Genomic DNA, 13712 nt, shown 5'->3' with positions numbered 1-13712 from the left:
GGGTGCAGTGCGTTGATGGGATGGTCTGTTTGCTGGGTTGCAGTGAGTTGACAGATGGTCTGGTTGCTGGGGTGCAGTGAGTTGACGGGATGGTCTGGTTGCTGGCGTGCAGTGAGTTGACGGGAAGGTCTGGTTGCTGGAGCGCAGTGCGTTGATGGGATGGTCTTGTTGCTGGAGCGCAGAGTTGACTGGATGGTCTGGTTGTTGGGGTGCAGTGAGTTGACGGGATGTTCTGGTTGCTGGGTTGCAGTGTGTTGATGGGATGGTCTGGTGCTGGGGTGCAGCGAGTTGACAGATGGTCTGGTTGCTGGGTTGCAGTGAGTTGACGGGATGGTCTGGTTGCTGGGCTGCAGTGAGTTGACAGATGGTCTGGTTGCTGGAATGCAGTGAGTTGACGGGATGGTCTGGTTGCTGCGTTGCAGTGAGTTGACGGGATGGTCTGGTTGCTGCGTTGCAGTGAGTTGACGGGATGGTCTGGTTGCTGGGGTGCAGTGAGTTGATGGGATGGTCTGGTTGCTGGGTTGCAGTGAGTTGACAGGATGGTCTGGTTGCTGGGGTGCAGTGAGTTGATGGGATGGTCTGGTTGCTGGACTGCAATGCGTTGACGTGATGGCCTGGTTGTTGGGGTGCAGTGAGTTGACGGGATGGTCTGGTTGCTGAGGCGCAGTGAGTTGACAGATGGTCTGGTTGCTGGGTTGCAGTGAGTTGACGGGATGGTCTGGTTGCTGGGCTGCAGTGAGTTGACAGGATGGTCTGGTTGCTGGAGCACAGTGGGTTGATGGGATGGTCTGGTTGCTGGGCTGCAGTGAGTTGACAGACGGTCTGGTTGCTGGGGTGCAGTGAGTTGACAGACGGTCTTGTTGCTGGGGTGCAGTGAGTTGACAGATGGTCTGGTTGCTGGGGTGCAGTGAGTTGATGGGATGGTCTGGTTGCTGGAGTGCAGTGAGTTGATGGGATGGTCTGATTTCTGGGCTGCAGCGAGTTGACAGACGGTCTGGTTGCCGGGGTGCAGTGAGTTGACGGAATGGTCTGATTGCTGGGCTGCAGCGAGTTGTCAGACGGTCTGGTTGCTGGGGTGCAGTGCGTTGATGGGGTGGTCTGGTTGCTGGGGTGCAGTGAGTTGACAGATGGTCTGGTTGCTGGCGTGCAGTGAGTTGACAGATGGTCTGGTTGCTGGGTTGCAGTGAGTTGACAGATAGTCTCGTTGCTGGGTTGCAGTGAGTTGTTGGGATGGTCTGATTGCTGGGATGCAGTGAGTTGACAGATGGTCTGGTTGCTGGGATGCAGTGAGTTGACGGGATGGTCTGGTTGCTGAGGTGCAGTGAGTTGACGGGATGGTCTGATTGCTGGGATGCAGTGAGTTGATGGGATGGTCTGGTTGCTGGGTTGCAGTGAGTTGACAGATGGTCTGGTTGCTGGGGTGCAGTGAGTTGACGGGATGGTCTGGTTGCTGAGGCGCAGTGAGTTGACGCGATGGTCTGATTGCTGAGTTGCAGTGAGTTGACAGATGGTCTGGTTGCTGGGATGCAGCGAGTTGACAGATGGTCTGGTTGCTGCGTTGCAGTGAGTTGACGGGATGGTCTGATTGCTGGGATGCAGTGAGTTGACAGATGGTCTGATTGCTGGGGTGCAGTGAGTTGACAGATGGTCTGGTTGCTGCGTTGCAGTGAGTTGACAGATGGTCTGGTTGCTGCGTTGCAGTGAGTTGACAGATGGTCTGGTTGCTGGGATGCAGCGAGTTGACAGATGGTCTGATTGCTGGGGTGCAGTGAGTTGACGCGATGGTCTGATTGCTGAGTTGCAGTGAGTTGACAGATGGTCTGGTTGCTGGGATGCAGCGAGTTGACAGATGGTCTGGTTGCTGCGTTGCAGTGAGTTGACGGGATGGTCTGATTGCTGGGATGCAGTGAGTTGACAGATGGTCTGGTTGCTGGGATGCAGTGAGTTGACGGGATGGTCTGGTTCCTGGGGTGCAGTGAGTTGACAGGATGGTCTGGTTACTGGAGCGCAGTGCGTTGATGGGATGGTCTGGTTGCTGGGGTGCAGTGAGTTGACGGGATGGTCTGCTTGTTGGGGTGCAGTGAGTTGACGGGATGGTCTGGTTGCTGGGGCGCAGTGAGTTGACGGGATGGTCTGGTTGCTGGGGTGCAGTGAGTTGACGAATGGTCTGGTTGCTGGCGTGCAGTGAGTTGACGGATGGTCTTGTTGCTGGGGGGCAGTGAGTTGATGGGATGGCCTGGTTGCTGGGGTGCAGTGAGTTGACGGATGGTCTTGTTGCTGGGGGGCAGTGAGTTGATGGGATGGTCTGGTTGCTGGGGTGCAGTGAGTTGACGGGATGGTCTGGTTGCTGGGCTGCAGCGAGTTGACCGACGGTCTGGTTGCTGGGTTGCAGTGAGTTGACGGATGGTCTGGTTGCTGGGCTGCAGTGAGTTGACAGATGGTCTGGTTGCTGGTGTGCAGAGAGTTGACGGGATGGTCTGGTTGCTGGGGTGCAGTGAGTTGACGGGATGGTCTGGTTGCTGGGGTGCAGTGAGTTGACGGGATGGTCTGGTTGCTGGCGTGCAGTGAGTTGACGGGAAGGTCTGGTTGCTGGAGCGCAGTGCGTTGATGGGATGGTCTTGTTGCTGGAGCGCAGAGTTGACTGGATGGTCTGGTTGTTGGGGTGCAGTGAGTTGACGGGATGTTCTGGTTGCTGGGTTGCAGTGTGTTGATGGGATGGTCTGGTGCTGGGGTGCAGCGAGTTGACAGATGGTCTGGTTGCTGGGTTGCAGTGAGTTGACGGGATGGTCTGGTTGCTGGGCTGCAGTGAGTTGACAGATGGTCTGGTTGCTGGAATGCAGTGAGTTGACGGGATGGTCTGGTTGCTGCGTTGCAGTGAGTTGACGGGATGGTCTGGTTGCTGCGTTGCAGTGAGTTGACGGGATGGTCTGGTTGCTGGGGTGCAGTGAGTTGATGGGATGGTCTGGTTGCTGGGTTGCAGTGAGTTGACAGGATGGTCTGGTTGCTGGGGTGCAGTGAGTTGATGGGATGGTCTGGTTGCTGGACTGCAATGCGTTGACGTGATGGCCTGGTTGTTGGGGTGCAGTGAGTTGATGGGATGGTCTGATTTCTGGTCTGCAGTGAGTTGCCAGATGGTTTGGTTGCTGGGGTGCAGTGAGTTGAGAGGATGGTCTGGTTGTTTGAGCGCAGTGCGTTGATGGGATGGTCTGGTTGCTGGGGTGCAGTGAGTTGACGGGATGGTCTGGTTGCTGGGGTGCAGTGAGTTGACAGGATTGTCTGGTTGCTTGAGCGCAGTGCGTTGATGGGATGGTCTGCTTGTTGGGGTGCAGTGAGTTGACGGGATGGTCTGGTTGCTGGGGCGCAGTGAGTTGACGGGATGGTCTCGTTGCTCGGGTGCAGCGAGTTCACAGATGGTCTGGTTGCTCGGGTGCAGCGAGTTCACAGATGGTCTGGTTGCTGGGGTGCAGTGAGTAGCGGGATATGTTGGTTGCTGGGGTGCAGCGAGTTGACGGATGGTCTAGTTGCTGGGGTGCAGTGAGTTCACAGATGGTGTGGTTGCTGGGGTGCAGTGAGTTGACGAATGGTCTGGTTGCTGGGGTGCAGTGAGTTGACGGATGGTCTTGTTGCTGGGGGGCAGTGAGTTGATGGGATGGCCTGGTTGCTGGGGTGCAGTGAGTTGACGGATGGTCTGGTTGCTGAGGTGCAGTGTGATGATGGGATGGTCTGGTTGCTGGGTTGCAGAGAGTTGACAGGATGGTCTGGTTGCTGAGGTGCAGTGAGTTGATGGGATGGTCTGGTTGCTGGAGTGCAGTGAGTTGACGGAATGGTCTGATTGCTGTGCTGCAGCGAGTTGACAGACGGTCTTGTTGCTGGGGTGCAGTGAGTTGATGGGATGGTCTGGTTGCTGGGTTGCAGTGAGTTGACAGATGGTCTGGTTGCTGGGGTGCAGTGAGTTGATGGGATGGTCTGGTTGCTGGAGTGCAGTGCGTTGATGGGATGGTCTAGTTGTTGGGGTGCAGTGAGTTGATGGGATGGTCTGGTTGCTGGAGTGCAGTGCGTTGACGTGATGGCCTGGTTGCCGGGGTGCAGTGAGTTGACGGGATGGTCTGATTGCTGGGCTGCAGTGAGTTGACAGATGGTCTGGTTGCTGCGTTGGAGTGAGTTGATGGGATGGTCTAGTTGCTGGAGTGCAGTGCGTTGGTGGGATGGTCTGGTTTCTGGGTTGCAGTGAGTTGACAGATGGTCTGGTTGCTGGGTTGCAGTGAGTTGACAGATGGTCTGGTTGCTGCGTTGGAGTGAGTTGACGGGATGGTCTGGTTGCTGGGATGCAGTGAGTTGACGGGATGGTCTGGTTGTTGGGGTGCAGTGAGTTGACGGGATGGTCTGGTTGCTGGAGCGCAGTGCGTTGATGGGATGGTCTGGTTGCTGGAGCGCAGTGAGTTGACTGGATGGTCTGGTTGTTGGGGTGCAGTGAGTTGACGGGATGGTCTGGTTGCTGGAGCGCAGCGCGTTGATGGGATGGTCTGGTTGCTGGGGTGCAGTGAGTTGACGGGATGGTCTGGTTGTTGGGGTGCAGTGAGTTGACGGGATGGTCTGGTTGCTGGCGTGCAGTGAGTTGATAGGATGGTCTGGTTGCTGGGGTGCAGGGCGTTGACAGGATGGTCTGATTGCTGGGCTGCAGTGAGTTGACAGATGATCCGGTTGCTGGGTTGCAGTGAGTTGACGGGATGGTCTGGTTGCTGGAGTGCAGTGCGTTGGTGGGATGGTCTGGTTTCTGGGTTGCAGTGAGTTGACAGATGGTCTGGTTGCTGGGTTGCAGTGAGTTGACAGATGGTCTGGTTGCTGCGTTGGAGTGAGTTGACGGGATGGTCTGGTTGCTGGGATGCAGTGAGTTGACGGGATGGTCTGGTTGCTGGGGTGCAGAGAGTTGACGGGATGGTCTGGTTGCTGGGGTGCAGTGCGTTGATGGGATGGTCTGTTTGCTGGGTTGCAGTGAGTTGACAGATGGTCTGGTTGCTGGGGTGCAGTGAGTTGACAGGATGGTCTGGTTGCTGGAGCGCAGTGGGTTGAAGGGATGGTCTGGTTGCTGGGGTGCAGTGAGTTGACGGGATGGTCTGGTTGTTGGGGTGCAGTGAGTTGACGGGATGGTCTGGTTGCTGGCGTGCAGTGAGTTGACAGACGGTCTGGTTGCTGGGGTGCAGTGAGTTGACGGAATGGTCTGATTGCTGGGCTGCAGCGAGTTGACAGACGGTCTTGTTGCTGCGGTGCAGTGAGTTGATGGGATGGTCTGGTTGGTGGGTTGCAGTGAGTTGACAGATGGTCTGGTTGCTGTGGTGCAGTGAGTTGATGGGACGGTCTGGTTGCTGGAGTGCAGTGCGTTCATGGGATGGTCTAGTTGTTGGGGTGCAGTGAGTTGATGGGATGATGTGGTTGCTGGAGTGCAGTGCGTTGACGTGATGGCCTGGTTGTTGGGGTGCAGTGAGTTGACGGGATGGTCTGATTTCTGGGCTGGAGCGAGTTGACAGACGGTCTGGTTGCCGGGGTGCAGTGGGTTGACGGGATGGTCTAGTTGCTGGGTTGCAGTGAGTTGACAGATGGTCTGGTTGCTGCGTTGCAGTGAGTTGACGGGATGGTCTGGTTGCTGGGCTGCAGTGAGTTGACAGGATGGTCTGGTTGCTGGGGTGCAGTGAGTTGACGGGATGGTCTGGTTGCTGGGCTGCAGCGAGTTGACCGACGGTTTGGTTGCTGGGGTGCAGTAAGTTGACAGATGGTCTGGTTGCTGAGGTGCAGTGTGTTGATGGGATGGTCTGGTTGCTGGGCTGCAGTGAGTTGACAGACGGTCTGGTTGCTGGGGTGCATTGAGTTGACAGATGGTCTGGTTGCTGGGTTGCAGTGAGTTGACAGGATGGTCTGGTTGCTGAGGTGCAGTGAGTTGATGGGATGGTCTGGTTCCTGGGCTGCAGTGAGTTGACAGACGGTCTGGTTGCTGGGGTGCAGTGAGTTGACGGAATGGTCTGAATGCTGGGCTGCAGCGAGTTGACAGACGGTCTGGTTTCTGGGGTGCAATGAGTTGATGGGATGGTCTGATTTCTGGGCTGCAGTGAATTGCCAGATGGTTTGGTTGCTGGAGTGCAGTGAGTTGAGAGGATGGTCTGGTTGCTTGAGCGCAGTGCGTTGATGGGATGGTCTGGTTGCTGGGGTGCAGTGAGTTGACGGTTGGTCTGGTTGACGGGTTGCAGTGAGTTGACAGATGGTCTGGTTGCTGGGGTGCAGTGAGTTGACAGGATTGACTGGTTGCTTGAGCGCAGTGCGTTGATGGGATGGTCTGGTTGCTGGGGTGCAGTGAGTTGACAGGATGGTCTGGTTGCTGGGGTGCAGTGAGTTGACGGGATGGTCTGCTTGTTGGGGTGCAGTGAGTTGACGGGATGGTCTGGTTGCTGGGGCGCAGTGAGTTGACTGGATGGTCTGGTTGCTGGGGTGCAGTGAGTTGACGAATGGTCTGGTTGCTGGCGTGCAGTGAGTTGACGGATGGTCTTGTTGCTGGGGGGCAGTGAGTTGATGGGATGGCCTGGTTGCTGGGGTGCAGTGAGTTGACGGATGGTCTTGTTGCTGGGGGGCAGTGAGTTGATGGGATGGTCTGGTTGCTGGGGTGCAGTGAGTTGACGGGATGGTCTGGTTGCTGGGCTGCAGCGAGTTGACCGACGGTCTGGTTGCTGGGGTGCAGTAAGTTGACAGATGGTCTGGTTGCTGGTGTGCAGAGAGTTGACGGGATGGTCTGGTTGCTGGGGTGCAGTGAGTTGACGGGATGGTCTGGTTGCTGGGGTGCAGTGAGTTGACGGGATGGTCTGGTTGCTGGGCTGCAGTGAGTTGACAGATGGTCTGGTTGCTGGTGTGCAGAGAGTTGACGGGATGGTCTGGTTGCTGGGGTGCAGTGAGTTGACGGGATGGTCTGGTTGCTGGGGTGCAGTGAGTTGACGGGATGGTATGGTTGCTGGGGTGCAGTGCGTTGATGGGATGGTCTGTTTGCTGGGTTGCAGTGAGTTGACAGATGGTCTGGTTGCTGGGGTGCAGTGAGTTGACGGGATGGTCTGGTTGCTGGCGTGCAGTGAGTTGACGGGAAGGTCCGGTTGCTGGAGCGCAGTGCGTTGATGGGATGGTCTGGTTGCTGGAGCGCAGCTAGTTGACTGGATGGTCTGGTTGTTGGGGTGCAGTGAGTTGACGGGATGGTCTGGTTGCTGGAGCGCAGCGCGTTGATGGGATGGTCCGGTTGCTGGGGTGCAGTGAGTTGACGGGATGGTCTGGTTGTTGGGGTGCAGTGAGTTGACGGGATGGTCTGGTTGCTGGGGTGCAGTGAGTTGACAGGATGGTCTGGTTGCTGGGGTGCAGTGAGTTGACAGGATGGTCTGGTTGCTGGGGTGCAGGGAGTTGACAGGATGGTCTGGTTGCTGGGGTGCAGGGAGTTGACAGGATGGTCTGGTTGCTGGGGTGCAGGGAGTTGACAGGATGGTCTGATTGCTGGGATGCAGTGAGTTGACGGGATGGTCAGGTTGCTGGGGTGCAGAGAGTTGCCGGGATGGTCTGGTTGCTGGGGTGCAGTGCGTTGATGGGATGGTCTGTTTGCTGGGTTGCAGTGAGTTGACAGATGGTCTGGTTGCTGGGGTGCAGTGAGTTGACAGGATGGTCTGGTTGCTGGAGCGCAGTGGGTTGATGGGATGGTCTGGTTGCTGGGGTGCAGTGAGTTGACGGGATGGTCTCGTTGTTGGGGTGCAGTGAGTTGACGGGATGGTCTGGTTGCTGGGCTGCAGCGAGTTGACAGACGGTCTTGTTGCTGCGGTGCAGTGAGTTGATGGGATGGTCTGGTTGCTGGGTTGCAGTGAGTTGACAGATGGTCTGGTTGCTGTGGTGCAGTGAGTTGATGGGACGGTCTGGTTGCTGGAGTGCAGTGCGTTCATGGGATGGTCTAGTTGTTGGGGTGCAGTGAGTTGATGGGATGATGTGGTTGCTGGAGTGCAGTGCGTTGACGTGATGGCCTGGTTGTTGGGGTGCAGTGAGTTGACGGGATGGTCTGATTTCTGGGCTGCAGCGAGTTGACAGACGGTCTGGTTGCCGGGGTGCAGTGAGTTGACGGGATGGTCTGGTTGCTGGGTTGCAGTGAGTTGACAGATGGTCTGGTTGCTGCGTTGCAGTGAGTTGACGGGATGGTCTGATTGCTGGTATGCAGTGAGTTGACAGATGGTCTGGTTGCTGGGATGCAGTGAGTTGACGGGATGGTCTGGTTGCTGGGGTGCAGAGAGTTGACGGGATGGTCTGGTTGCTGGGGTGCAGTGAGTTGGCGGGATGGTCTGGTTGCTGGGGTGCAGTGCGTTGATGGGATGGTCTGGTTGCTGGGGTGCAGTGCGTTGATGGGATGGTCTGTTTGCTGGGATGCAGTGAGTTGACAGATGGTCTGGTTGCTGGGGTGCAGTGAGTTGACAGGATGGTCTGATTGCTGGAGCGCAGTGCGTTGATGGGATGGTCTGGTTGCTGGGTTGCAGTGAGTTGACGGGATGGTCTGGTTGTTGGGGTGCAGTGAGTTGACGGGATGGTCTGGTTGCTGGCGTGCAGTGAGTTGACGGGATGGTCTGGTTGCTGGGGTGCAGTGAGTTGATGGGATGGTCTGGTTGCTGGGTTGCAGTAAGTTGACAGGATGGTCTGGTTGCTGGGGTGCAGTGAGTTGACAGGATGGTCTGGTTGCTGGGGTGCAGTGAGTTGATGGGATGGTCTGGTTGCTGGAGTGCAGTGCGTTGACGTGATGGCCTGGTTGTTGGGGTGCAGTGAGTTGATGGGATGGTCTGATTTCTGGGCTGCAGTGAATTGCCAGATGGTTTGGTTGCTGGGGTGCAGTGAGTTGAGAGGATGGTCTGGTTGCTGGCGTGCAGTGAGTTGACGGATGGTCTTGTTGCTGGGGGGCAGTGAGTTGATGGGATGGCCTTGTTGCTGGGGTGCAGTGAGTTGACGGATGGTCTTGTTGCTGGGGGGCAGTGAGTTGATGGGATGGTCTGGTTGCTGGGTTGCAGTGAGTTGACAGGATGGTCTGGTTGTTGGGGTGCAGTGAGTTGAAGGGATAGTCTGGTTGCTGGGTTGCAGTGAGTTGACCGGATGGTCTGGTTGCTGGGGTGCAGTGAGTTGATGGGATGGTCTCGTTGCTGGGGTGCAGTGAGTTGACGGGATGGTCTGGTTGCTGGGCTGCAGTGAGTTGACAGGATGGTCTGGTTGCTGGGGTGCAGTGAGTTGACGGGATGGTCTGGTTGCTGGGCTGCAGCGAGTTGACCGACGGTTTGGTTGCTGGGGTGCAGTAAGTTGACAGATGGTCTGGTTGCTGAGGTGCAGTGTGTTGATGGGATGGTCTGGTTGCTGGGCTGCAGTGAGTTGACAGACGGTCTGGTTGCTGGGGTGCATTGAGTTGACAGATGGTCTGGTTGCTGGGTTGCAGTGAGTTGACAGGATGGTCTGGTTGCTGAGGTGCAGTGAGTTGATGGGATGGTCTGGTTCCTGGGCTGCAGTGAGTTGACAGACGGTCTGGTTGCTGGGGTGCAGTGAGTTGACGGAGTGGTCTGATTGCTGGGCTGCAGCGAGTTGACAGACGGTCTGGTTTCTGGGGTGCAATGAGTTGACGGAATGGTCTGATTGCTGGGCTGCAGCGAGTTGACAGACGGTCTTGTTGCTGGGGTGCAATGAGTTGATGGGATGGTCTGGTTGCTGGGTTGCAGTGAGTAGACAGATGGTCTGGTTGCTGGGGTGCAGTGAGTTGATGGGATGGTCTGGTTGCTGGAGTGCAGTGCGTTGATGGGATGGTCTAGTTGTTGGGGTGCAGTGAGTTGATGGGATGGTCTGGTTGCTGGAGTGCAGTGCGTTGACGTGATGGCCTGGTTGTTGGGGTGCAGTGAGTTGTCGGGATGGTCTGATTGCTGGGCTGCAGCGAGTTGTCAGACGGTCTTGTTGCTGGGGTGCAGTGAGTTGATGGGATGGTCTGGTTGCTGGAGTGCAGTGAGTTGACGGGATGGCCTGGTTGCTGAGTTGCAGTGAGTTGACAGATGGTCTGGTTGCTGGGGTGCAGTGAGTTGACGGGATGGCCTGGTTGCTGAGTTGCAGTGAGTTGACAGATGGTCTGGTTGCTGGGGTGCAGTGAGTTGACGGGATGGTCTGGTTGCTGGGTTGCAGTGAGTTGACAGATGGTCTGGTTGCTGGGATGCAGTGAGTTGACGGGATGGTCTGGTTGCTGGGGTGCAGTGAGTTGACGGATGGTCTGGTTGCTGGGGTGCAGTGAGTTGACGGAATGTTCTGATTGCTGGGATGCAGTGAGTTGACAGATGGTCTGGTTGCTGGGGTGCAGTGCGTTGATGGGATGGTCTGGTTGCTGGGTTGCAGTGAGTTGATGGGATGGTCTTGTTGCTGGAGTGCAGTGCGTTGATGGGATGGTCTGGTTGTTGGGGCGCAGTGAGTTGACAGATGGTCTGGTTGCTGGAGTGCAGTGCGTTGATGGGATGGTCTGGTTGCTGGGTTGCAGTGAGTTGATGGGATGGTCTTGTTGCTGGAGTGCAGTGCGTTGATGGGATGGTCTGGTTGTTGGGGCGCAGTGAGTTGACAGATGGTCTGGTTGCTGGAGTGCAGTGCGTTGATGGGATGGTCTGGTTGCTGGGTTGCAGTGAGTTGACAGATGGTCTGGTTGCTGGGGTGCAGTGAGTTGATGGGATGGTCTGGTTGCTGGGTTGCAGTGAGTTGACGGGATGGTCTGGTTGCTGGGTTGCAGTGAGTTGACAGATGGTCTGGTTGCTGCGTTGCAGTGAGTTGACGGGATGGTCTGATTGCTTGGATGCAGTGAGTTGACAGATGGTCTGGTTGCTGGTGTGCAGAGAGTTGACGGGATGGTCTGGTTGCTGGGGTGCAGTGAGTTGACGGGATGGTCTGGTTGCTGGCGTGCAGTGAGTTGACGGGATGGTCTGGTTGTTGGGGTGCAGTGCGTTGATGGGATGGTCTGGTTGCTGGAGCGCAGTGAGTTGACTGGATGGTCTGGTTGCTGGCGTGCAGTGAGTTCATGGGATGGTCTGGTTGCTGGGTTGCAGTGAGTTGACAGATGGTCTGGTTGCTGGGTTGCAGTGAGTTGACAGATGGTCTGGTTGTTGGGGTGCATTGAGTTGACGGGATGGTCTGGTTGCTGGAGCGCAGTGCGTTGATGGGATGGTCTGGTTGCTGGGGTGCAGTGAGTTGACAGGATGGTCTGGTTGTTGGGGTGCATTGAGTTCACGGGATGGTCTGGTTGAAGTCTGTGCGTTTCTTTTCGCAGATGTGGTCATTCCGGAGAAGCCAAAGCTGAAATTCCTTAATAAAGCCCCCAACTACAAGAAGCCCAGGCGCTGGATGAAAAGACTGGGAGATATCCGCGGACCAGCAACTCGGGTGACTGAATTCACCAATGGACAGTACGGAATTGTAGTAAGTATCTGCATTTCCTCTAATGTATGATAACAATTGGTATTAGATGGAAAAGAAAATTTATAAATATAAATTGGTTTGATTACTGCCGTCGAGCCTCCCTAGTAAAGCCCCCCCTTGTCTGCTGGAGTGCCTCGGTGGTATCAATCATTGGGAGAATCCCTGAGCATCTGCACAAACCCAGTTGCAGTCGATTATGTGACTACAACTGCCTGACTAGGAAATGCCAAATTACAAGGTCAGCAATCTGTATTCCACAGATTGCTTCCGATGGATTGGTTGATCTGTCCAATGCAGGTGTGAAATTCTTGTTCCTGTCCGTACCTCCTGATTTAGGGAGTCACTCCTGGACCCTGATTAGAACTGATGTCACCAGAGCCATCTGGGAGGGAGCAAGGGTGCCTCCAAGATGACGATAAAATATTTTGAAGTGAGCATTTTCTTCCATATGGGTGAAGAAGGCAAGTACTCTGAACAAAAGGCACCCTCTTTGCATTTTTGTTCTCTTCAAAATAAACTGCAACATTGCATCTGACAAAATTCTTCAAAGCAATAAATATTGAGCTGCTAATATTCTCTCTTGCAGTTGACTGTGGAGTGTGTAGCACAGACTGGGGACATTTTGGATAATGTGGAAGATTGGCAAAGGACCTGGGATCAGAGGAAACTAATTCTGAGTGTGATGGAATTAATATGGACTGCTTTCAGTTGAATATGAAATGTTACAACAAATATCTAAACTTGAAATTGGCGAGCGGCAGTAACATGGAACATAGAACATTACAGCGCAGTACAGGCCCTTCAGCCCTTGCTGTTGCGCCGACCTGTGAAACCACTCTAAAACCCATTTACACTATTCCCTTATCCCATATGTCTATCCGATGACCATTTGAATACCCTTAGTGTTGGCGAGTCCACTACTGTTGCAGGCAGGGCATTCCACACCCTTACTACTCTCTGAGTCAAGAACCTACCTCTGACGTCTGTCTTATATCTATCTCCCCTCAATTTAAAGCTATGTCCCCTCGTGCTAGACATCACCATCCGAGGAAAAAGGCTCTCACCCTAACCAATCCTCTGATCATCTTGTAAGAAGTATGATACGCTAGCAAAAGCTAGGAGTTGATAAACTGCATCACAAAATGGGATACATTTGAAGATAGGTTTAGAGGTTGCACTGTGTTGTATCTGGTAGGTTCATAGTTCCTGTGTAACATGGACATGCCACTATTAACATTACAAATTGCATTGACCGTTTAATAGAGACAGTGTGGGAATAACAAACCAAACCAAAATGTTCTGTCAAAAATCAATTATAACGTCAATGTTCCATTTATTCCTCCCCCTCCCACGCCCCACCCTCTTTTTGCCCACCCTTTCTGCAGGCTCTCGGAGGTGGTTATCTTCACTGGGGCCACTTTGAAATGATGCGCCTCACCATTAACCGGCGGATGGATGCCAAAACCATGTTTGCTCGTTGGCGTGTAAATGCTCCATATAAACCCATCACACGCAAAGGATTAGGTCAGAGAATGGGCGGTGGGAAAGGGGCCATCGATCACCATGTCACTCCAGTCAAGTATGGCCGAATTGTAGTGGAGTTTGGAGGCAAGTGCACGTTTGAGGAGGTGGAGCCCTTTCTGTCAGAAGTTGCCAAGAAGCTGCCATTTCCTGCAAAGGCAGTCAGCAAGAAACATTTGGAGGAGCTGAAAAAGGAAGATGAGCAGAAGGCTAAAAACAATCAGAATCCCTGGACCTTTGAAAGAATTGCAACCATGAACATGCTGGGAATTCGCAAAGTGTTAAGCCCGTTTGACTTAAAATATCACGGCAAATTTTTTGGAAAGAGACGTGTTCCCAATCGTGTGTGAAGATTAAAATATCTGTCAAAATATCATTTGTTTTAATGTTTATTTTGGCTTGATAACTAGATCTATATCAGATTACCTTTTGGATCTATATCAGAAACTTTTGTTTCTGTAATAATTTGGTAACACTGAGTGGCTTGCTCGACCATTTCAGAGGGCAGATAAGAATCAACTATATTGGCTGTGGGTCAGGAGTCGCATCTCGGCCAGATACGATAAAGACGGCGTGTTTCTCAGGGTTTTTACAACTATTGGCGATAGTTAAGTGATCAATGTTATTGGGACGAGCTTGAATCCCAGATTTATTAATTAATTTAATTGAATTACGTTCTACTAGCTGCTGTGATGGGAGTTGAGCCACTGTTCCATCAA

General features: G+C 54.2%; 1 protein-coding gene across 2 annotated transcripts in view; it reads left to right on the top strand.

The window, feature by feature from the left end:
- The window catches only part of mrpl16 (mitochondrial ribosomal protein L16), a 39720-nt gene extending 26354 nt beyond the window's left edge, over nucleotides 1–13366 (top strand). For both annotated transcript variants that reach the window (XM_072480653.1, XM_072480654.1), the window contains 2 exons: nucleotides 11324–11472; nucleotides 12858–13366. In XM_072480653.1, coding sequence (XP_072336754.1) covers nucleotides 11324–11472; nucleotides 12858–13343 — 635 coding nt within the window. In that variant the 3' untranslated portion in view covers nucleotides 13344–13366. The remainder of the gene's footprint in view (nucleotides 1–11323; nucleotides 11473–12857) is intronic.
- The last annotated feature ends 346 nt before the right edge of the window (nucleotides 13367–13712 follow it).

This window comes from Scyliorhinus torazame, chromosome 17 (assembly GCF_047496885.1).
Source record: "Scyliorhinus torazame isolate Kashiwa2021f chromosome 17, sScyTor2.1, whole genome shotgun sequence".
Lineage (NCBI taxonomy): Eukaryota > Metazoa > Chordata > Chondrichthyes > Carcharhiniformes > Scyliorhinidae > Scyliorhinus > Scyliorhinus torazame.
Note: the sequence above shows the minus strand (reverse complement) of the source record. Positions and strands in the feature narration are given on the sequence as shown.